Source organism: Carcharhinus amblyrhynchos, chromosome 9, assembly GCF_965287045.1.
Source record: "Carcharhinus amblyrhynchos chromosome 9, sCarAmb.v2.hapA, whole genome shotgun sequence".
In the NCBI taxonomy this organism is placed as follows: Eukaryota; Metazoa; Chordata; class Chondrichthyes; order Carcharhiniformes; family Carcharhinidae; genus Carcharhinus; species Carcharhinus amblyrhynchos.
The window spans coordinates 37,616,102-37,640,915 of record NC_137332.1 but is presented as its reverse complement, the minus strand read 5'-3'; the positions used below and the strand labels follow the sequence as shown (position 1 = coordinate 37,640,915).

The 24,814-nt window shown below is 40.6% G+C and overlaps 1 protein-coding gene across 4 annotated transcripts in view; it reads left to right on the top strand.

Annotated features, from left to right (window-relative positions):
* osbpl9 (oxysterol binding protein-like 9) overlaps positions 1-24,814 on the top strand; it is a 218,719-nt gene that overhangs the window by 123,975 nt on the left and 69,930 nt on the right. For 2 of the 4 annotated variants that reach the window (XM_080195473.1, XM_080195475.1), the window contains 5 exons: positions 3,562-3,609; positions 11,420-11,449; positions 11,575-11,625; positions 21,233-21,271; positions 23,016-23,109. In XM_080195473.1, the coding sequence (XP_080051599.1) occupies positions 3,562-3,609; positions 11,420-11,449; positions 11,575-11,625; positions 21,233-21,271; positions 23,016-23,109 (262 nt within the window). Of the gene's footprint in view, positions 1-3,561; positions 3,610-11,419; positions 11,450-11,574; positions 11,626-21,232; positions 21,272-21,366; positions 22,020-23,015; positions 23,110-24,814 lie in introns of those variants that run through there. The other 2 variants (XM_080195474.1, XM_080195477.1) reach the window with 2 other exon arrangements.

Sequence of the window (24,814 nt, the reverse complement as noted above, 5' to 3'; positions counted from 1 at the left end):
CCCCCACCACATTAGTTTAAACCCTGCCGAAACATTCTTCCAAAACTCCCAGCCACAATATTTGTGCCCTTCCAGTTAAGGTGTAACCCATCCTTTCTGTACAGGTGTCATCCTCTCTTGAAGACTTCCCAATGATCTATGAATTTGAAACCCTCCCTCCAGCACCAGTCCTTCAGCCACGCATTCAATTGTACAATCTCCCTGTTCCTAGCCTCATGAGCACTAGGCACTGGGAGTAGTCCAGAGATTGCTACCCTAGAGGCCCTACTTTTAGCCTAGCACCCATCTCCTTGAATTGCTCTCGTATGACTCCCCTGCTCTTTCTACCTATGTTATTTTCACCAATATGTGCAATGATATCTGTTTGATTGCCTTCCCTTTTTAATATGCTTCCTACCCGCTCAGAGCCATCCAGTACCCTGGCAACAGGGAGGCAGACTACCATCCTGGAGTCTCATTCGCACCCACAGAACCGCATGTCCGTGCCTCTAACCATTGCGTCCCCCACCACTATTGTTCTCCTAATCCCTTTCTTCCCCTTCTGGGCCACAGAGCCTGTCTCCATGCCGGCGATCTGGTCATCGTGGCTTATCCCTAGAGGGTCACCCCCCTCCACAGAATCCAAAACAATATACGTATTTTGGAGGGGGACTACCACAGGGGATCCCTTCACTGACTGCTCACTCCCCTCCCCTCTCCCATCTGTCACCCAGCCCTCACTACTATGGGAGACAGCCACTGGGGTACTGTCTGGTATGTCACCCTTCTGATTTTTACCCTTCCTAACTGTGACCCATGTGTTTTCCTCCCGAGGCCCTGGTGTGACTGCCTGCCTATAACTGTTAAAAAACATAGAACATTACAGCGCAGAACAGGCCCTTCGGCCCACGATGTTGCGCCGACCAGTTACAAAACAATGACCCACTAACCTAAACCAATCCCTTCTCGTCCATAAACCTATCCACGGATCTCTTAAACGTCCCCAAACTAGGCGCATTTACAACTGCAGCAGGCAGGGCGTTCCAATCCCTCACCACCCTCTGGGTAAAGAACCTACCCCTGACATCCGTCCTATAACTACCACCCCTTAATTTAAAGCCATGCCCCCTCGTGCTAGATTTCTCCATCAGAGGAAAAAGGCTATTACTATCCACCCTATCTAAACCTCTAATCATCTTATATGTTTCAATAAGATCCCCTCTTAGCCGCCTTCTTTCCAGCGAAAACAACCCCAAATCCCTCAGCCTCTCCTCATAGGACCTCCCCTCCATACCAGGCAACATCCTGGTAAACCTCCTCTGCACCCTCTCCAAAGCCTCCACATCCTTCCTGTAATGTGGGGACCAGAACTGCACACAGTACTCCAAGTGCGGCCGCACCAGAGTTGTGTACAGTTGCAACATGACGCTGCGACTCCTAAATTCAATCCCCCTACCAATAAATGCCAAGACACCGTATGCCTTCTTAACAACCTTATCTACTTGACTCCCATGTCCGTTCCATGTCTTGTTCTCTATTAATTTCTCATTTCCCCTGACTATGCTAAGGTCATCGAGCCGCAGCTCCATCTCCTTAAGACGGTCCCTCAGGAGTTACAGTTCCACGCACCTGGCACTGATATTGACTTCCAGGAGGCAAGTTGTCTCCAGGTACTCCCACATCAGACACCGAATGCAGAAAACTGGCCTCACTCATACTTGCCATTTCCTTTATAGTTAAGCTACTCACCATCCTGATTTGGAAATATATCGCTGTTCTTTCATTGTCACTAGGTCAAAATTTTGGAGCTCTCTCCTTAATAGGACTGTAATATGTGCTTACACCATATGGACTGGAGTGGTTCAAGAAGACAGCTTATGACTACCTTAAGGGCAATTCAGGGTGAGCAGTATGTGCTGTTCTGGCTGCATCCCTTGAATGACATTAAAAAATCTGTATTTGAAATGGAAACTTCTCGTGCTTTAATTACACCAGCAACATCATTTGCAGTAGGTGTAATTACTATATGATGAGGTTCTATAGGTAGTTTCTATTGTAACTATAAAGATAGGGATTTATAATGGACAAAGCACAAACTTTGACAGTATGAAGCAAAGCTTTATAAACTGGGGCCATAATTCTCCCATTTTCAGGCTGAGTGCTCCCACTGGCATAAAAACAGGAGTGAATTGTGGTGTTGCTGGGAGTGTCTGTCAGATGGGATTCACCCACCTGATGGATGCAAATTTACACATCCTGCAATTCATGCTGGCCAGCCCGGCTGTTCAGAGATTGTGCACCCTTCATTCCTAACTGTCAGCTGTGAAAATTTGAAGAGGCTTGCTCACTTTAATTTCCATGCTCTTTGGACAGTTGCAAGTTTTTAAATCACAGCAGCAATTTATTCTGCAGCAGGAATTTCCCTATCAGAAGCTGGGGATGTGAGCAGACAGCTTTGAAGTCCTTTGAGAGGAGATGTCAGTTTCATTGAGGGGAGGGCAGTCCTTTCTTCACAGCTGTTTGCTTAAAGTGTCTGAGCCTTCCTAGAAAGCTGAAACCTTTAAACCCTGCCTATTCCAATGAAAGCCTGTAAAATCTCTCAATTTCATAGTGCAGTGCTTTGACTTAAAAGTTCACAAGGTTGTTTGTCATTAATCTTCTTCATCATTTTGACATTACAGTCACAACCTCCTTTTAGAACAGAATGAAAGTGCATACCAGAAGTACAGAGTGAGATTTTTTTTTCTTTGTGGACTGCCATCTTCTGCAACCTGGAAGCAACAGAGGGGCAAATGGCATCTGGACCTAGCTTCTTGGATCCCCTTGGGGTCCAGCATGCCAAGTCCATGCTGGCCATGACCAAAACCAAAGCCTGCCAGCTGCATTTCCCACTGGAGATGCTGGTGGATGGACCATCAAGCCTGCTGATGGTATTACAATTAGTGGCTTTGCATAATAATTGGGCAGCAACTGGACCAGGACTGGTGGGGTGGGTCAGGTGAATTCCAATAGTCCTCACCTGGTGGGAATCATTTATTTATGACCCCCCCCCCCCCCCCAATACTGCATTCAGATGCAAGGTTTTTCAAATATACGTTAATCGAGATGCAACTTAAAGGCTGTATTCTCTGATTATCTTCTTGCTTTCAGGCTTTCTGATTTTCAATATTTATTCTGGTTTTAGTTTAGAAATCTTCAAAAGCACAGGTCTAATTGTATGAGTACCCAGATTCAAATAAATTCTACTGCTCCTGAATTTTTGTAACTACGCTTTCTGACCTAACACTTCTGTATACTGCACAAGAAACAATACTTTTCACTGTATACTAGTAACAATAATAAATCAGATCTGATAATTGTATAATCAACTTTATTTTATTAAAACCTTTGATGACTACATTGTGAAGAAGTAGCTCAGTACATGTGGTTCTGAACAAACTGAGCATTAGGGACTTGTCTGTGCTGAGTTAGCTTGAATAGAGATAAGAGGTTGTTTATTGGATTTCTGCATCTGCTCTGTTGAGGAGAATTCACAATCTATTTCTGTTAGGATTGCTCATATTCTCTTTGTCATACTTTCAGTTATTTGATGAGAAAGTCAAAACTTGCAACGATGATGAACAAAGAAGGGTGAGTGCCTATGTTCAACAATGTTATTTAATGTGTCATTTTAAGTAAATGAATGATTTGCACATTAGTAATATTTATAACATGCAAAAATAAAATCCAAAAACAAGTATACTTCAAATTGCTTTAGATAATGGTTGTTGTCATTGATTTCCAAACTTTTTCAGCCTAATTTATCTGACAGTTTTTACTTCTCCCATTAATTTGTTTGGTTTTTTGCATTCTTGATTATGATGCTCACCAGTTGCTCTCTGTGCCACATCTAGTCTTCAAGTGCTAATTTTGACAGTGAAAGTTAGCATTTTTTTTTGAACAGCCAAACACATCCAAGTGGCCTTGCGCAGAAAAATTGTTAGCAGTGAGATTTCAGGCTGATTTTCACTCCTTATCCCAAGGATTCTGAAAGCGGTTGTAGTTTACATAGCATTTCTCTGGTTGAGGCCAAATATCTCAGCACAACTTGGGAATTGTAATTACAAAGAGGAGTCCATTGCAGCCTCATGATGAGATCTTGCAAGGCAGCAAGAACTGGAATCAGGAACAGCAAAAATAAAAGATTTATAGAGCTGCAAATCAGAAACAATACTTTGTATTTAAATATTCTCTACGTAAACCCCTGGTATAGTTAGATACTTTTATTAACACAATGACTTGTTTGAGACACCCCCTCTATGCTGCCAGCTGTGGTGGAGGAATACTGCTGAGCAGACTTTCCCATGGCTTGGGATGACATTGATATCCCAGGTTGTCCAGGTGCAAGAACCACTTCTGTTGTCAAAGCTACTGAAGGCACTAGTCACTGGCAGTGGGATGAGGAGCCACTGATATCAAGAGTACCCAGAGGGGAGTCTCCAAAAGTCACTCCTCTCTTGCAATATCCCTGCCAAGCTGGAAAGGTCAAAGACCTAGTGGAGAATAAAGGTACCTCTTCCATCTTGCCTGGCCACCACTGCATTGCGTGCATCCACTGAGTGGCCTGCTGGATTAGGCTTTCCATGGGGGCAGACAAATCCCTTTGTGGAGGGAGCCACACACACTCCAGAGATATGACAGCAATCATGACCTGGATGAATTCCTCTGTCATCTGCAAGTAGGCATGCACTCTTCTGGAAATTCTGCTACTTATTCCTTCAACTTGTACCCAGCTGCAGCAGTTGCTGTGTTGCCAACAACATTCAAGGCATATCATCAGCCATGGTTTTACAGGACTGCCTATCATGCCTGCGCTGGCCATCAATCACCAATCTGTTCTAATCCCATTTTGCACACTTGGTCCGCAGGCTATGGTATTTCAAGTGCTTGTCTAAATGTTTCTTAAATATGATGAGGATGCTCACCTCTAGCACCCTTTCAGGCTTGAGTTCCAGTATTCCCACTACCCTCTGTAAAATTTTCCTCCGATTCTCTCTAAATCTCATGCCCATTATCTTAAGTCTATGCCCCCTGGTTATTGACTTCTCTATTAAAGAGAAACATCTCTTCCTTTCTACCCTGCCCTTCCATGCCCCTCATAAATTTGCACACCTCAATCAGGGGACCCCTTCCCCAGCCTTCTCGGCTCTGAGAATAACCCTACCCTAAGCAACCTCCATTCATAGCTGAAATGCTCCCAGTCCTGGCAACATCCTGGTGATTCTCCTCTGAACACTTTCTACTGCAATCGCATCCTCCTTTATGGTCTGGAACTGAGCATGGTCCTCTGACTCTCCTAGCCCCAGATGTCATAGCCTCCATCAGCTACTCTAGCATGCATGTACTGTGCTCACCAACTTGTGACCCTGAATCTAATTGCAAACATATATTGGCACTGCTGAAGCACACGAGGGAATGATGTAATGTTTTGGGATCCTGCCTCTCCTCGGAGGCTTCCAGACTATCCAGCTTGGAGTTTTTTGGTTTGTGTGTGAGAGCGTAAAAATTGAAGGGTTAGGGCTTCCCATTTGCTCATCCCAACTATGGAAATGCAATACTTGCTATGTAGTTCCTTGTATCCACTAATTTGCACATGAGCACAATGCTTCAAGTGGCAAATGGACCTTATGGATTACTTGTTTTGGCAGACTGAAGGAGATTATTGACACACTTGCAGCACTAGCTCTAGATTCTGGATATATCCCACTTCTGTTGGCCTTTTGAGATCTCCACCCAGATTTGCTTAGCCAGGTGTTGAGGAGGTGAGGATCTCTCCTCTTCCTATTCATTGTGTGGGCTGGGGGGGGAGGAGACATTTTCTTGTCATGCCCTTTCAGCCTGGAAGAGTATCTGTTGGGAGGTTTTGCTGAACCATGAGGCTATTCAGGGTTGTCTTCCTCCCATTCTTGCTGAAGCCTTCCAGTCATTTCTTTTGGTTGGTTGCGTACAGCAGTCAGAAAGCAGCAGAAGAATGATTGCAATCATTCTGTACAGGCAGCAGTGAATGAGGGCTGGCTGCTCTTTAAGTATCATTAAAAATCCTAAGCAAAATGTTGGAGAACTGAGCATTTCCTACTCATTTAGCATATATTATTAATGTAATACACTTGTGAGTATAGTTAAATTTTGTTTTAAAAATAATATTTGGAGCAAAAAAGCCTTAAAATTCAGCCAGAATAAGTGGGGAAGATTTCCTCTGCATTGTGTTTAATTTACAAAGAATGTTTCTAAATGTCAGGCGAACTGATCTTAACATAAGAACATAAGAAATAAGGATAAACTATGAAGCTGGGCTAGCGCTTAATATAAAAAAGGATAGCAAGAGTTTTTATAAATATATAAAAAGGAGGAGGCTGGCTAGGGTGAACGTTGGACCCTTAGAGGATGAGAGGGGGGACTTAGTGGTAGGGGATGGGGAAATGGCTGAGGCCTTGAATAACTTTTTTGTTTCGGTCTTCATGGAGGAGGACGTGCATAATTTGCCGGGTGTTAGCGATGGAAAGATGGTAGGAGTGGAGGGACTGAATGACATTATTGTTACTAGAGAGGCGGTGCTTGACAGACTGGAGGGACTGATTGTGGACAAGTCCCCAGGACTGGATGGAATTCATCCAAGGGTTCTGAAAGAAATGGCGGAGGTGACAGTGAATGCCTTGGTGATTATTTTCCAAACGTCGCTGGATTCTGGGGAAGTGCCGGAAGATTGGAAAGCAGCTAATGGTACGCCGTTGTTTAAGAAGGGTAGCAGGCAAAAGGCAGGGAACTATAGGCCGGTTAGTTTAACGTCTGTTGTAGGTAAAATGTTAGAATCCGTGATCAAGGAGAAAATAGCGAGGCATATTGAGGAGAATTGTTTGATAGAGCAGACGCAGCACAGTTTCGTTAAGGGGAAGTCGTGTCTGACGAATCTATTGGCGTTCTATGAGGATGTGTCTAGGGCGGTGGATAGAGGAGAGCCGGTGGATGTGGTGTTTCTTGATTTTCAGAAGGCATTTGGCAAGGTGCCTCAAGAGGTTATTACAGAAGGTCAGGGGGCATGGAGTTGGGGGTAGGGTGTTAGCGTGGAAAGATGATTGGTTGTCAAATAGGAGGCAGAGAGTGGGGGTCAATGGGTGCTATTCGGATTGGCGGTTGGTGACTAGTGGAGTGCCCCAGGGGTCGGTGCTGGGGCCTCAGCTATTTACCATTTATATAGATGATCTGGAGGAGGGAACCGAGTGTATGGTGCCAAAATTTGCTGATGACACCAAGATTGTTGGAACGGCAAATTGCACGGAGGGTGTGGAGAGTGTGCAGAAGGATCTAGATAGGCTGGGCGAATGGGCCAGGAACTGGCAAATGGAATTTAATGTTGGCAAATGTGAGGTTGTCCACTTTGGTAGGAATAATGGTAGGAAGGACAATTACTTGGCGAAAAACTGCAGCAGGCGATGGTGCAGAGGGACCTTGGGGTCCTTGTGCATGAGTCGCAAAAACCCAGACTGCAGGTGCAGCAGGTGGTCAGGAAGGCAAATGGAATGCTGGCCTTCATAGCAAGGGGGATTGAATATAAAAGTAGGGAGGTCTTGCTGCAGCTGTATAGGGTACTGGTGAGGCCGCAGCTGGAGTACTGTGTGCAGTTTTGGTCGCCGCACTTACGCAAGGATATTTTGGCCTTGGAGGGAGTGCAGAGGAGGTTTACTAGGCTGATACTGGAGTTGAGGGGGTTGAGCTATGAGGAGAGGCTGAATAAACTAGGCTTGTACTCGTTAGAGTTTAGAAGAATGAGGGGAGATCTCATTGAGACATAAGATGATGAATGGGATGGATAGGATAGAGGTGGAGAGGCTCTTCCCACTCAAAGGACAGTAGGACTAGAGGGCACAGCCTCAAGATAAAGGGGGGGGGGGTGCGGTTTAGAACGGAGTTGAGGAGGAACTTCTTCACTCAAAGGGTGGTGAATCTCTGGAATTCTCTGCCCATTGAAGTGGTGGAGGCTGCCTCGCTAAATATATTTAAGACGTGGGTTGATAGGTTTTTGATAGGCAAGGGGATTAAGAGTTATGGGGAGAGGGTGGGAATGTGGAACTGAGACACGACAGATCAGCCATGATCTTATTGAATGGCGGGACAGGCATGAGGGGCTAGATGGCCTACTCCTGCTCCTATTTCTTATGTTCTTATAGGAGCAGGAGTAGGCCATCTAGCCCTTTGAGCCTGCCCCGCCATTCAATAAGATCATGACTGATCTAAAGTGGCTCAGTTCCACTTTCCCATTTTTTCCCTTAACCCTTAATTTCCTTGCCTACCAAAAACCTATGTACCCGTGTCTTAAATATATTTAGCGAGGTAGCCTCCACCACTTCAACTGGCAGAGAATTCCAGAGATTCACCACCCTTTGAGTGAAGAAGTTCCTCCTCAACTCTGTTCTAAACTGAACCCCCCCCCCCCATCTTGAGGCTGTGCCCTCTAGTCCTGCTGTCCTTTTGAGCGAGAAGAATCTCTCTATCTCGACCCTGTCCATCCCCTTCATTATCTTATACGTCTCTATAAGATCCCCCCTCATCCTTCTAAACTCCAACGAGTACAGATCTAGTCTATTCAGCCTCTCTTCATAGTCCAACCCCCTCATCCCTGGTATCATCCTAGTGAACCTCCTCTGTACTCCCTCCAAGGCCAAAATATCCTTGCGCAAGTGCGGCGACCAAAACTGCACACAGTACTCCAGCTGCGGCCTCACCAGTGCTCTGTACAATCTCAGCAAGACCTCCCTGCTTTTATATTCTATTATATTATATTAATATTTATATTAACAGGAACTGGCTGGCTAGAAAAGTGAAAAAAAAAATTCCTGGTCCTGAGGGTTATTGTGTGACCTTAGCTGGAAACTACTTTCTTTATTTGCTGCATGGCCTAGACATAGTTTTACTCAAAGCTGAATGCAGGAAAGATACTGATGGACCGGCTGTGATGCTCCCAGTGAAATAGATTGCCATCTATATTTGTATGTGAATCGTGGCCATTTGGCCAGTTTTCGGAACCTTCCCTGGTCTGATGACTCAGAACCAGCCACACAATTGAGGGAATTTCACCACTGAATTGTTAGGGAGCACATTACTGATCTCCAAGTGCTACATGCGTCCTCATAGCTAAAAATGGAACGAAAGTAACATTTTAGTATAAAAGTGATTTTTGCAACCATGTTCACTGTAAATGGCAGCATAACCACAATCTCAAGAGTCAGGAAACGAGATACTTGCCAGCAAGATCTTGTTTTCCAATGCTTCCCGTCCCTCACCAGTGATGTAATGAGGTTCCCGCCCACAAAATGTGGGAACTTCATTTAAATGGATTTTAAATTAACCAGCCTCCCCAGTGCATGATCCTCCTCCCTAACTAAATACTCAACTCGCTGATGTGAAGTCATGTTGATGAAGTTTACAACAGCTTCAGAAGAATGGGATTCAATCAAGGGGAACCTGCCGGGGGAGCCAAGGTAAATATAGTCCCCGAGGGGAAGAGCAGTATGCTCCAGCACTTGTAAACCAGAGGGTGATCGTCAGAAGGACTGTGCCCCATGCTTGGGGGTGAGATCTTTTAGTTGATGTAACTATTTTTTAAATTCACAACCATGAACTCCTGCATGATCCAACGTCCACCTTGATAAGCTAGGTAGGGGCTGTTCACATCTCCAAGGCATGCCAATGTTTCTGTTGGAGTCTCAATTTATTTTGTATCTCCATGTCACAGAGTCATGGAGATTTACAGCATGGAAACAGGCCCTTTTTGGCCCAAATTGTCAGTGTCGCTCTTTTTTAAAAACCCCTAATCCCAATTGCCCACATTTGGCCCATAACCCTCTATCCCCATCGTACCCATGTAACTATCTAAATGCTTTTTAAAAGATAAAATTTTACCTGCTTCTACTACTACCTTTGGCAGCTTGTTCCAGACACTCACTACCCTCTGTGAAAAAATTGCCCATCTGGACACTCTTTTGTATCTCTCCCCTCTCACCTCAAACCCATGCCCTGTATTTTTAGATTCCCCTACCTTTGGGAGAAGATATTGACTATCTACCTTGTCTGTGCCCCTCATTATTTTATAGATCTCTATAAGGTCACCCTTCAACCTCCTACACTCCAGAGGAAAAAAGTCCAGTCTATTCAGCCTCTCCTTAACTCAATCTATCAAGTCCTGATAGCGTCCTGGTAAATCTTTTCTGCTCTTTCTAGTTTAATAATATCCTCCCTATAATAGGGTGACCAGAATTGCACATAGTATTCCAAGTGTGGCCTTACCAATGTCTTGTACAACTTCAACAAGATGTCCCAACTCTTGTATTCAGTGTTCTGACCGATGAAACCAAGCATGCCAAATGCCTTCTTCACCACTCTGTCCACCTGTGACTCTACTTTCAAGGAGCTATGAACGTGTATCCCTAGATCTTTGTTCTGTAACTTTCCCCAATGCTGTACCTTTAACTGAGTAAGTCCTGCCCTGGTTCAGTCTACCAAAATGCATTACCTGTCACATATCTAAATTAAATTCCATCTGCCATTTGTCAACCCACTAGCCCAACTGATCAAGATCCCGCTGCAACTGGAGATAACCTTCCTCACTGTCCACCATGCCATCAATCTTGGTGTCATTTGCAAACTTACTAACCATGCCCCCTATATTCTCATCCAAATCGTTAATATAAATGACAAATAACAGTGGGCCCAGCACTGATCCCTGAGGGGCACTGATCCCTGAGGGACACTGCTGGTCACAGGCCTCCAGTTTGAAAAACAATTCTCTACAACCACTCTCTGGCTTCTGTCAAGAAGCCAGTTTTGGATTCATTTAGGATCCCCACCCTGGATCCTGTGAGATTTAACTTTATGTAACAACCTACCACACAGTACCTTGTCAAAGGCCTTGCTAAAGTCCATGTAGACAACATCAACTGCACTGCCCTCATCTACCTTCTTGGTTACCCCTCTGACTTTACAGGTGCAATTTAGTAGCTACTTCAAGTCAGTGTCCTTTGTTTAACAGAAGCGTCTTCTTTTGCAAAGGATCAGCTGATGAAATGACCAAATTAATGTTCTGTACAGCACATTATCATAGTGATAAAGACAAAATACTTGAATTAGTCTCCAATTTAGCACATCTTTACAGTAAATGATACCTGCTAGTGATAGAAATGTGAAAACGAGAAGCAGGAGTAGGGCATGCGGCTCTGCTCTGCCATTCTTTATGATCATGGCTGATTGTCAAATTCAATATCCTGATTTTACCCAACGCCCCCACTCCCACATCCCTTGATTTCTTTAGCCCCAAGAGCGATACCTAATTTCTTCTTGAAATCGTATGATAAAAATGAAATGTTAAATTTGATATTTATTTACGATTTTCTTCCTGTTTTTGTTGTAGAAAGTCGAAAGCCTCAAAGAAGTGACAAATGTAAGTGCACCTGTGTGTTATTGACTTACCTGGTACTTAAAACTAATTTAGTACAGTGGATTTGTATTAAATTGTGAAAAATACTTCTGAACTTTGCAGATTCTGCATTATTTTTTATTTTTCAGAGCATGGTTGAATCAATTAAGCACTGTATAGTGTTACTGCAGATTGCCAAGGTAAGGTAGCAGCTAACGGCACAATTATTTTCACATGCTATGTTTTTACACAAGACTGAGTGCACTAGGGATTTTTATTTGAAATGTCTAATAATTCACTAGAGTAACATTGTAAGAATATTTGGCATAACAACATTGTGACAATCACTGTAAAATGTGAACTTGCAAGTACTTGTTGTTCGGTGCTGGTTCAGTGATCTTAATTCCAGTTCTTTGCATAACTATTACTAGTTTCAAAAGCTGCTTGTTTATTCAATTTCAGTTTAGATATTCAGTAATCTGTGCATTTTGTTGTACATTAATCAGCAGTCCCGTTTTCAATGGATTATGATCATAAGGGGTTTCCTTTAAAATATGCAAATTCTGTACAAAATGTGCAGCACCAGCAATAGATGCTATAAATGGATTCTGTGAATTTAAGATCTGATCAATCCTGAGATGAATTCTTCTCTTATAGGCCCCTTAGTGCAGTTCTATTTTTTTTCAAATTAAGACCAAGGAATGGATGGCTGTAAATTTGACATGACCATGAAAACATGTTGTTGTTTGCATCTAGGACCACATTTTTGTAACGTTTATCGCAGTGATTCTACTACAAAAATAATTAATTGGCTGTGAAATGTTTTTGGATGCTTTAAAGATGTCTGATATGAAGACAAGTATTTTTTTTCCTTCCTTCCATTTTGAGTCACCATATTCTGTCCAACTTTTTTTCATCTGTGTGCAAGTGGATTTTGTTATATGCACCAATATCAAAATAATCTGCCACTAGTAAAAAATAAAAAATACCCTACGTGTAGTATATATTTTTAAAAGTTACCATAGGCATGGAAAAAGAAGAAAGAATACCACTCTACGCCGTTTAGTCAACTAACAAAAAAGAGTTGAACCATTAATGAAAGCACAAGATAAGATCTTTTGTTTCAATTTGACAAGCTCAAAAAAAGCAGGAACTAAGGACACTTGTATTTTGAATTGGTAGACGGAGTGGAAAAGACACATTTTATTTCTTTTGCTTATTGATTATTTGCTAAAAACTGCTGTGAATAGTGAGCAATAAATTCTTCAACAAACATAGACTGAGGTAATGTGTTTCTGTGAATTTGGAGAGAGATTGGCTCTTGTGAACTGGAGTGTGATGGTCAGCGAGAGAGAGCGTCCCTGTACATTGAGTATTGAAGGCGGAGATAATGGGTTTTCCGGTCGTGGCTGCTCTGAGACTGGAAATTCCCACCCGAGGTCAATAACTTTTTAATGATCTGCTAAATTTTCCATCCTGCCTGCAACAATCCTTGGTGGGCAAGACTAGAAAATTTACCTCAATGTCAGGGAATTTGGGAAAGGAGAATTGTGGAGGAGAGAAGGGAATTCCAGGAGGGAGAATGATTCATTGTTGCAGTAGTTTTTTGGGGATGTAGCAGCATTTATTCCACCTATAGTTTTTTTTTTAAAATTAAGAACCTATGAATCGTAAGGTATTGAACTGGCTCACCATTTTTAAAGTAAATTGTATCATATACAAAAATAATTGGAGAGTGATAGTATTTGAAAGTTTGCATGGTTTAGAATGTACCATAGATAACCTCTCAAAAATCTTTTGCATTAGTATTTGGAAGTCTGGCCTAGGAATCCAAAACTTTCAACCAACTCCCCAGACATGTCCTTGTGTTTTAATGTGTTGAATGCTTTTGGAATCGATCTTCCTCCATAATTCTACAAAACCAGCTGCAGCAGAATGACTAGATCAGTAGTAGTAACTGGCCCAAAAATCCTCTTGCTAATGCTGAATAACTTGCTAACTCACTAACCCGTAGTAACTTCTTCACTTTTTGTATCTTGCTGTCTCATAATAGCTTGCTTACTCTTAACAACTTGTTAATTCTTTTAACCTAGCTTGCAGCCTCCCTCCCAGCTCACTGCTTCCGCTATAGTGTTGGGTGGTGAGAGGGAGGAAATAAGAAGGGCTCTGACTTAGACGATCATTGGAAGACAAATGCTGACGTAGCTTTGGGCTCCACAAAGTCACAAGTAAATTTTGGATGTTAATTCGACTTGATTAATCATGTTGGGCTTGGCTCTTGTCCATTTATTTCCTGTCGTGGGGAAGTCTACCAGTTATTTGCTCATGATCTAGAGTGGCAGTAAACCCCATTTAACCGTCAGGATGTGTGCGGCTATTATAGTTAAGTGCGGCATTTGATAGTTGCGTGGCTGATCAGACATGCAGCTTAAGAGGGAACACTAGTCCCCATTTGCACAGGATAGTATATAATGCTACGGAGCTTGTTTTGCGTATCATTTCAGAGTTGTCATTATTTCAAGGAAACAGCAGCGTACAAATTATTGGGAATTTATTTTAAATCAAGTACAGCTGCAACAGCAGTTCAGGAGAGCTGTCAGAAGATTTTTAAGGAAATGGGTTACTGCTCTGGGAGTGCTTTTCAATTTTGGCTTAGCTAATACTTGGCTCTGAGTTGTTTTGTAGAAGCACTGTCCAGCTTAAGATGACGCATTCTGAGATGAGAACCATGGCTTTGACAATGACCATGAACTGTAGATCTATGGCTGGTAAATGGAGAATTAATATTAATTATTGATGCACTCTACTGCTTTTAATTGCAATTTGCTTAAATTTGTGCTTAATTCTCACTTTGCTGTATTATTTATGTTATTAAGTTTGTTGGTTTTTTATTGTTTAGGAATTAGGATTTTCTTCTATGTTTGTGTAATATGGCTTATTAAAACTGTAAGGTATTTTTCTGCCTGACTTTTATTCTCTCCATTGGTCTCTTATGCTTTACTACATATATATGCATATTGCATTTTTGTTTTTATTCCCTACAACTTGAATTCAATGCCTGGTATCCTGTCATGACCAGATGTTTACAAAACTCAATTACAGCTCCATGCATACCTGCTTGTTTTTGTTTTGCCTGTAGAATGTTACTTTTGTACGCTTTGAACCTGTGCTGCTCAAGGTGAAACATGTTTTTTTATTAATACATGCATGACTGTACAGCTACAGTTTAAAATCCTATTTTGTATTCATTTTGATGCATTAAACTGTATGAGCCAAATATTGCAATGGCTTCTTTCTTCTAACATGCACACCCCCTTCTCTCCATCCACCAGTGACATGTACACTTTTGACATGTTCCTTTTGATTTATTTTGAGTGATTAACACTCAAGACCCATAAATTTTAAACTTTCTTCATTTCCTACAGGAGACAGTTCAGTGGTCTGTCAGAGTGAGATTGCTGTTTAGTGGTTGAGTTTTTGGTATCTGACCAGCCACATTTTTTCCATTTGGTGTTCATTCTTAAAGATCTTTCCTTCTGCTTTGTACCTTGTATTCTCTTGCTAAAATAATTCTTGATTCCGAGTGTAGACAAGCAAAATGCTCTTAATTCATGATGCCAACTGTTTTTAATGGGATTGGATGAAATGTTATATTAATAGTTTGCTGGAGAATAATTTTGTCTTGCTGAAATTCAACCTACCAGTTGTGCTATTGCAGCACTAGAATAATATCCAACTCTAGTCACCTTTTGAGTAATATTTAAACTTGTGCATATTATGATTGTCATCTTAGCTAGCTTTGCACCACCATATTTTAATGCAAGTGCAGGATATTGATAGGTAAGATGTACGTACACAGGCTTTCTAGTTAAATTTGCATCTCTATATGTACAAGAATTCTGGCAGGGTTACCGTTGTCAAGTTTTTTTTTGTTCTGGAAATTATTACTGCTTGTTTGTCATTTTCCTTTGGTTATCCTGAGAAAGTGGTAATAGACCATTGTCTTGAATAATGTTAAATAGGTTTCTAAGCTTGTGGCCTAGTAGTTATGAAGGAATTGTAATATAGGTCCTAGTTGGGTTAGGGAATGATTTGGAAGTGATGACGTTTCTAATGTAATTACTGCTCCGATCCTTTGTAATGGCCTTGTCTTTCTTGTGGGTAGCAGTTGCAAGGCAGAGGAGCTAAGTGTAATGTAGTTCTGCGATGTGCTAATAGTGGCATGGTATTGCTTGGTGGGGCATGTATGCTGCGAAGGTATATGCTCAGTTTACTGATCAGGGTGCCAATCAAATGCAATATTCAATCCTGCACATAGGATGAAGAGCTATTATAGACAGTAATAATAGGAGATGGAAGTAATTATCATTCCAGGAAATAATTATGGAAATTGGCTTTATCTCAAACTAAGTAAGACTGCTTGAATGTGTTCACCACATAGTCAGTTTTTGGGTGCGTGTGTCCTTTTAAACATCGTTCCATCTATAAGAGATAATAAACTTGCAGTAAACAACACAGAACCTGGTGCATAAAGTTTAACATCATTTACAGTTTAGACAAGAATGACTAGTGTGGATTTTAGATAAGTTTAATTGAAAATTATCAATTTATGAACATTATTAGCACCGTTTTGAATGGATGCAAAAGCAGTACATGATGGGATATGTAGGGGGAGAATTAAAAGAAGGTATGATAATTGGGGAAATAAACTTCCAAAAGCATTTGAAAAGGTTCAGTAGATGTCTCAACCCAGAAGAGAGCATTTGTAGACAGATTATGGAAACCTGCAGGACAAAGCAGGGTTGTGATAGTTGGGGATTTCAATTACCCTAAGGCAGACTGGGAAAAGAGTAGAATATGGAACGTGGAAGGGGAGAAATTTCTGCAGTGTGTGCGCAGAACTTTCTGGAACATTGCATTTCCAATCCTTTCAGGGGGACGTTGTGCTGGATCTGATCATAGGAAATGTAGGCTCAAGAATGTGCAGGCGTGGTAGATTGACCAAGCTAAATTGGCCCTTAGTGTCCAAAGATATGTAGGTTAAGTGGATTAGCCATGGTAAATGAACGGGGTTACAGGGAGAGGGTAGAAGGTTGGGCTTGGGTAAGATGTTCTTTTGGAATGTCGGTGCAAATTTGATCCAGACGGCCTGCTTCACCATTGCAGGTATTCAATGAAATGAGGCAGGCCAGTTGGAGAATGTAAGATTAGGGGAGCAGTTGGGGAAGTAGTGGTCATAATATAATATGGTTTCATATTAAGTTGGAAAAGAATAAAAATCAGTCACGGATTAAGATCCCAGAGCAATTTTTAAGGGGTTTGAAATTTGAATTGGAGCAGGTTCATTGGAAATGCATTTTGGTGGATGAAAAATGGGAGAATTGCACAGGATAGATGAATAGGGTGCAAGCTAGCTGCATACTCATGAGAAATAAAAATGGGGTATCCAAAGCTAGAGTACCCTGAATGACGAAGGATATTGATGAGAAAATAAGGAAGGAAAAATGCTGGAATAATAATAATAATAGCAATAGAAATCATAAAGAACATCTCAAATGCAGGAGAGATGTTAAGGCTAGAAGGAAAGTTTATTTATTAATGTCACAAGTAGGCTTACATTAACACTGCAATGAAGTTACTGTGAAAATCCCCTGGTCGCCACACTCTGGCACCTATTTGGATACACTGAGGGAGAAGTAGTGCACCTAACCACCATGTCTTTTGGACTGTGGAGGGAACCAGAGCATTCAGATGAAACCCACACAGACACAGGAAGAAAGTGCAAACTCTGCACGTGCAGTCACCCAAGTCAGGAATTGAATCTGGGTCCTTGGTGCTGTGCTAATCACTGCCATCATGCTGTTGCTAATAAGGAAGGCCAAAAGGAAGCTTGAGGAAAGAATGGCAGGCTGTGCTAAAACGAATAGTAAAATGTTCTTCAAACATATTAATTGTAAAAGATTCGTGAAAGATAGAATGGGGCCCATCAAGGATAAGCAGGGTAAGCTGCTCACTGAACCAGAGGATATGACAGAAATACTAAATGAGCACTTTGCTTTTGTATTTAACAACTTGAAAGATGATGACAATGGCCAGATTGAATTTGGGTGTTGAGTGATTGAGCAATATAGTGATAGATTTTTTTAAAAAGGTGCTAAAAAGGTTGACAACACTGGGGTAGAGAAGTTGCCAGGCCCAGATGGAATGCATCCCAGACTGCTGAGAAAGGTAAGGGAGCAAATTGCAGAATGATTGGCAGAACTTTTCTAGGCCCCTCTCAACACAGGATTAGTCCTGGGGGACTGGAGGATTAGAAATGTGATGCCACTGTTTAAAAAAAGAGCAAAGGATAACCAACAAACTACAGTGTTGTCATTTGACATCAATAGTGGGAAAACTGATGGAGGCCTTAATAGTAGATAAGATAAATATGCAAAAAATGTTAATACTAATCAGTCAACGTGGCTTTGTCAAGGGCGGGTAATGTCTGATAAATTTATTTGTTCGTTGGTGAGGTGATACAGGCAGTGGATGAAGGTAATGCTGTGGATTTTGTATATTTGGACTTTCAGAAAGCATTGCATATGGTGCCACATGGCAAGTTGGTTAGTGAATTAGAAATGTTTGGGATTGAATGGTCCTTAGCAGCATAAATTAGAAGTTGGCTTAGAGATGGTAAACAGAGGGTAGGAATAGAAGAGCATTTCTCAGATTCAAGACAAGCTGCAAGTGGCATTGTCCAGAAATCGGTGTTCCCCAGGAATGAGCATTGGGACTCTTGCTTTTTCTGACTTATATAAACAATTTAGAGATGGGTGTTGAGGGAAAAATATTTAAATTTGCGGATGATACTAAGCTACTGAGAATAGTGAACTATGAGGATGGCACTGAGGACTTCAAAGGAACACGTTGGCCAAATGGGCAGGAATCTGGCAGGTGAATTTCAGTGTAGCAATATGTGAAGTAATGCATTTTGGTGGAAGAAACACGAGGAAACAATACAGGCTTAATGGTACAGCTTTGCAGGAAATACAGTTATACACTTGAACTCCAGAAGGACCTCTGGGTTCAAGTGCAGAATTCTCTGAAGGTGGCCAGACAAGTTGAAATAGTTGTTAAGAAGGTTAATAGGATCCTTGGGTTTATAAATAGAGGCATAGACTATAAAAGCAAGGAACTGATGCTATACACTTGGAAATCATTGGCATGTTGGCACAGTGGTTAGTACTGCTGCCTCACAGTGCCAGGGACCCAGGTTTGGTTCCCAGCTTGCTCACTGTGTGGAGTTTGCATTCTTCTCCCCGTGTCTGCATGGGTTTCCCCTGGGTGCTTTAGTTCCTCCCACAGTACAAAAGATGTGCTGGTTAGGTGCTTTTGGCCACGCTGAATTCTCCCTCAGTGTATCTGAACAGGTGCTGCAGTGTGGCGACTAGGGGATTTTCACAGTAACTTCATTGTGGTGCTAATGTAAGCCTACTTGTGATGCTAATAAATAAAAAAAAAGAAAATCATTGGACAGACTACATTTGGAGTATTGTATTCAGTTCTGGCTACCTTTTATTTAAGGAAGGATGCAAAGGAGATTTACAAGAATGATACCAAGAACGAGGAATTTTAGGTTCAAAGAAAGATTACAAAAATTGGAGCAGAGAAGATTAAGAGCTGACCTTATGGAGGTGTTCAACATTATAAACAATTTTGACAGGGTAAAGAAGGATTTTTTTTTCCACTAGTTGGTATGTCAGCGACCAGGGATCACAATTTCAAGATGGCCAGCAAGAGTACTAGGAATGAGATGAAGAGAAATTTCTTCACTCAGTTATTGAGATTTGGAATGTGCTGCATGGGAGAGTGGTGGAGGTGCATTCCATAGGAGGTCTCTGAAGAGCTGGATATATATATATTTAAAGATGAATGTAGAGGGCTACAGAGACAGGGCTGGAGAATGGGACTAGCTGAGTAGCTCTTTCAGGAGCCATTGCAGATATGATGGGCTGATTGGCCTCCTTCTGTGCTGTAAAATTCTATGGTTTTATATGCGAGGCCTAAAGGGAGAGAGGATTAATAAATTATAGGGAATACCAAAGGGCAAGAGATCTCAAAGTTCAGTTCAAAAAGCAAATGATAGAGCAGCTTAGACTTTGCCTCTTTGGCTGCAGCAGTGGAGGTTTTGCTGTAAGAGGTGCTTGCGAACCTCCATGGCGCCACCCCCATAGGTAAGCATTCTTTTGAAGGTGGTGTAGTAAGTCAAGGGATATCAGAGCATATAGATTTGGTATGCGGCAGCTATTGATCACTTTGGTATTTCAGTGCCACTGAATGTTTGATGTTCTCTGATTGACATACTTCTACAGAAGCTGCAGACCACTAGTATATGGTTATTCAAACATTTTCTTACTTCTGGTGCTACATGGTCTACTGCCCCAACTTTCCTTAGTAATAGAAGCCTTCCTAGGTATTAACTGTCTGCTTAAAAGAAATCTAGTCAGCTGTACCTACAGATGAAGTTGGACACACAACATCTCTTTTGCAATCTAATTTGCTTGACGTTCATCTGTGGTTCCTCCTTTCCTTCCAAAAAGTTCAAATAACAGACTGTTGTTATGATATAAAAAAAATTGAATCCATTGGCACGAAAGGCTCATCATCTGTGTGGCCATGGGTGGGGGAAAGGGAGAAATCAAAAATCATAGAAATTACTGAACAAAAGATACAAATATGGTTTAGTTTTTTATTATTTACGAAACCACATCCACCGCATTGATCTGCAGGAAATATTACAAGCACCCCAGAAATAGTGAAATATTCGAGGGAACAATTAAATAAAGTCACCATCACCAGAGTGCTAGTTTTAGGCAAACAAGTAAGGTAAAAGGCTGATAATTTCCCTAGACTTGATGGTTTCCATCGAGGAGGTATCTATAGAAATCATGGATGCCTTGGTAGTTAGGGATTCTATTCTACGATTCTAAATGACATGCAGGATATCCTGCTTCCAACTGAATATTAAAATAATTTTCTGCCTTTTTTTTAGTGATCACATCCCTATTTCCCAGAAACTGGGTTGCAGCACAATGTGTGAAGCTTGGTAGCAGAAATGAATTCCTTTTCCAGCTGCTGAATTAATGTTGATGGAATTGGCAGTTGGAAGCAAAAAAAGTCTATTTATTCCTTTCTGCTTTGGATAAGCTCGTTCAACCATCGTTCTCAGTGAGAGAATTGACAAAAGATTTTGTACAGATTTCCTTGAGCGTACAAGATCAGTGTAGTACAGAGTGATTGATCATTCAGATCTTCCTTCCTTCCTTCCTTCCTCTGGGGAACTTATCAATGTTTCTTTGTGTTCTCCCATGATAGTTGAGGAAATGACCTTGCTATGTGGTGGATTAATACAAATCCATTATGCTATAGTCCTTGGAAGTTGAGATTTGTGGCTGAACTGTACTATGCGGTTTCATGAGTTTATTTGTCCTGTAATGAGAAGTGTAACAAAAGACACTTCTTTCATGCAATCTGTACTTTATATGTAGTATAATGTAGGACATAGCATAAAAGTGATGCATAACAAACAATAAAATGATAGCTTGCTTTTAATTATCGTTTTTTGTGTTCTCAAAAACTGAACAGACTCAAAGAACTTTGCCCAGATGCATAAAAGTAGTTGTTAAAATGGTAATGAGTTTTAAATTCTGGGTACTTTTAGTACTCTGTATACTAATGATTACCAAAACATTTAATGGGATATTTCAGACTTTGACCTGTTGTTTAATGGTATCTTGAAAAATTTCTTCTTTCCAAAATTTTAAGGACCAAAGTAATGAGGAGAAGCACGCAAATGGACTCATAGTAAGTTTGTAAACCAGTATGATATGCTGTTACTCTCTTTTCTTTTGTATTTGGGTATACAAAGAAAAAAAGTATTGATTTGAAATACAGTTGAAAAGGAAATCATACATTTAATTACTGATTTACTGTGGTTTACTTTTTTCCTCTGGTTGGTTCTTTTTTCCCTTTACGACTTCCCTAGCTGAGCATCTATGGCACATTTATTTGTCAAAACATTACTAATCATCGGAATATTAATATTTTTACTTGTCTAACTGGCCAGGTTAATTTCTTGACAAAAGAAATGAAATTGTGCCTTAACCAGAACTGTATAATGTTTCAGCCTGGTATTGTATCTGAGGCTTTTGGATTACAGTAATAATGCAAGCTTTTATTTTGAGATCTACTATTGAAGTTCAGCATGACCTTAATCAGTTGCTGGAATGCAGTTTACAGTCAAACAGGAAATATCTGGTTTGTTGACTTGCGTAGATGCTGGGTTATGGAACTTTCAACCCTAAAATTGGTCTGATCTTTTTGAAAAATCAGCCACACAGGTTTTTGCAATTTTTAGGTCTCTGTCCAGCTCCTGGACTTTCTTCAATGCTTGCTATTTGCTTGGCATTCCTTCACCTGGATGTAGATTTAGATGCTGTTCAGCTTTTTATATATGTTTTCAAGTTTCTGTCTGCTGGTACATTTGTTGAATACCATGCAGTATGCAAACTGTACTAAATTTGCATTTAACAGGATTCATCTATGACATTTGGTAAGTCTTACAAAATAAAAATGTTGATTTTTAGCCATCTATTGTTTCAGCTTTGATATCCATATCAAATGTTGAATTGAAATCAGCACTTTTTAAATATAGTAAATTATTTATTGTAAGCATTGCATTTGAAATGCTTTAACTTGACTACCAAATGAGTTAATTTGAAATGAGAACGTGCTTCTCCATTTGTATGCCCTTTTCTAATATCTATGGTACGTTTTGTTTCTGCCGTCAGTGTTTTTATCTATATTTGTGCTGTTCAGATTCTTGGGAATGAACTGCTCTAATGCATGTTTTTTTTGCAATATACTATAATCATGAGAAGTAGACTGCTATAGTAACTCAATTTAATATATTTTCACTTCATATATTCACAAATTTAGATGTTTTACAGCTGCATAATGTTTCAAGATTGCTGCCAGGGTGCTGACATGTTAAAATTGTAAATTGGTCTCAAACATTAGTCCTGTACCTAACACCATCAAAAGCATTCAGAAGGGTTTTGCTAGTTCTCTTGATCTTCTAGTTGGCTGATTACTTTCATCTGTGATTTAAAGTAAAATGCTGCGTAGTAAACATCTTAAAAAAAGGTATAATTTCTAAACTGTTCCATGACGTTGTGTTGAAATTTAGTTATTGAATGTGTTCACGTGGCTGTGCTTTCATAGGTGAAACCAGATTCATAAATAACATTCTCCAAATACTGTGCATTTTAAACCACAGGACATGTATTTGCATGGATTTTCAAACTGTTAGCTGCTGATTGTAACTAACACTGATCAAATTGCATTGATCGCTGTTGTCAAAATAGTAGCGCTTTTTTGGTTATTCTTCCTCTATTCATTAGTCTAGGTTTCTCCTCAGCTCTCTGTGTATCTCAGGTTTCAGCTGACTTCCATTCTGGATCTGTTTCTGTGCCCACTATCTTCCATTATTACTGTAGTAATGGAATGCAACTGTTGTAATTTCTCTCTCTTTTTCTAACCTCTCTAGAGTACCATCAACCCAGTCGATGGAGTTTTTCAACCTAATCCTCTGGAGTCAACAGTAATTAGCACTATGCCTACCCAAACTGTTTTACCACCAGGTATGTAGCTATCTCTACTAGTTAATTCAATTATATAGAAATGTGTATAATTTACTTATTTATGGGATGTGGGTATTGCTGACAGGGTCAGCGTTTATTGCCCATCCCCAATTGCTCTTGAATTGAGTGGCTTGCTAGGCCATTTGAGGGCAGTTAAGAGTCAATCACATTGCTGTGGGTCTGGAGTTACGTGTAGGCAAGAGTGGGTGAGGACAGCAGATTTCCTTCCCTAAAGGGCATTAGTGAACCGGATGGGGTTTTATGACAATCAAGAATAGTTTAATGGTCATCATTAGATTCTAAACTCTGGATTTTTTTTTAAATTGAATTCAAATTCCACCATCAGTCTGGATGGTATTTGAACCCAGATCTCTAGAACATTAGCTGGGAATCTGGATAATTAGTCCAGTGACAATATCACTACGCCACTGGCTCCCCTTGGTAACGCTATTATTGTATTCTGAAAAAGAGAGCTGGTTGACTCCATCTTTACTATTGCTGTCTTTTGGATTTTAATAATGGATTAGATTTGTGGTTAAAATTGATTTAAAATAGGTAAATTTATCCAACATTCACAAGTAAGAATATCAGTTACATTTAAGACAAACCAGGAAATATCACATGTCATATTGTACTAAATTATTATTAGAGGTGGAGGTGAAGAGGGTAGAATAAACATAATTCAATATATGCATTTTTGCAAAAGCAGAGAGGAAATATTTGAAAATATTGTTTGAGGAGGCACTTTCAGTTTGAAAAACTAGAAAATGACACATGGGAGTCATTCCTATTTTGAAAAAAATCAAATTCTTTTTCAGTCTTGGATTAGAGGTTAGTCCTGTTTGTGCCTTGTGACTCTTTTTGAGACTGCCACTATTTTTATACAAATACAAGTACAAATTTTTATACAAATTTCAATAATGTGAAAAAAAATTGATGTTTAAAGTTATATTTTGTATATATTTATGTGTGTGTATTTCCTTGAATTAGTGAAACAGATGAAGAAATGTAAATATCATATAATAGTTATAGTGCAGTAGGAGCGCGTTTGGCCAGTTCTCTCTGTACCTGCTGTTTACAAGAATAATTGAACCAGTCCCCTTCACTGCCCTTTCCTTTAGCCTGTAATTTTCTTTCTTCGGGTGCTTATCCAGTTCCCTTTTTGAAAGCTCAGTAGTATCTAACACCACCAAAAACTCGGATCGTGTATTCTAGATCCTAACCATTCACTGGATAAAAAGGTTTTTACCCCTGTTGCCATTGGCTCTTTTGACAACTGCCTTAAATCATGTCCTCAGCTTCTTGAACCTTCCCGCTTGGAAGTTTCTCTCCATGTACACTGTTTACAACCCTCCTGATTTTGAATACTTCCATCAAATCTCTTAACTTTTCCTTCTCTAAGGCACCAGCTTCTCTAATCTATCCAGTATTTTATGTCGCTAATCCCTGGAATCATAGGGAACAGGAGTGTGTCATTTGGCCCTTCAAACCTGATCTGCCGTGCTGATTATGGACTCAACTCCACTTTTTTCAACTGCACCCCAAAAATCTATCTAATTCAGCCTTGAATAAAGTGTGGTGTCCTCAACTGGGAACAATGCTCCAGTAGAGGTCCAACCAAGTCTTGACTTACCTTTGTTGAACCATTTGACCTCTTGAGCCAGTTCCATCATTCAGTGAAATCATGGCTGATGTTTGGTCATTT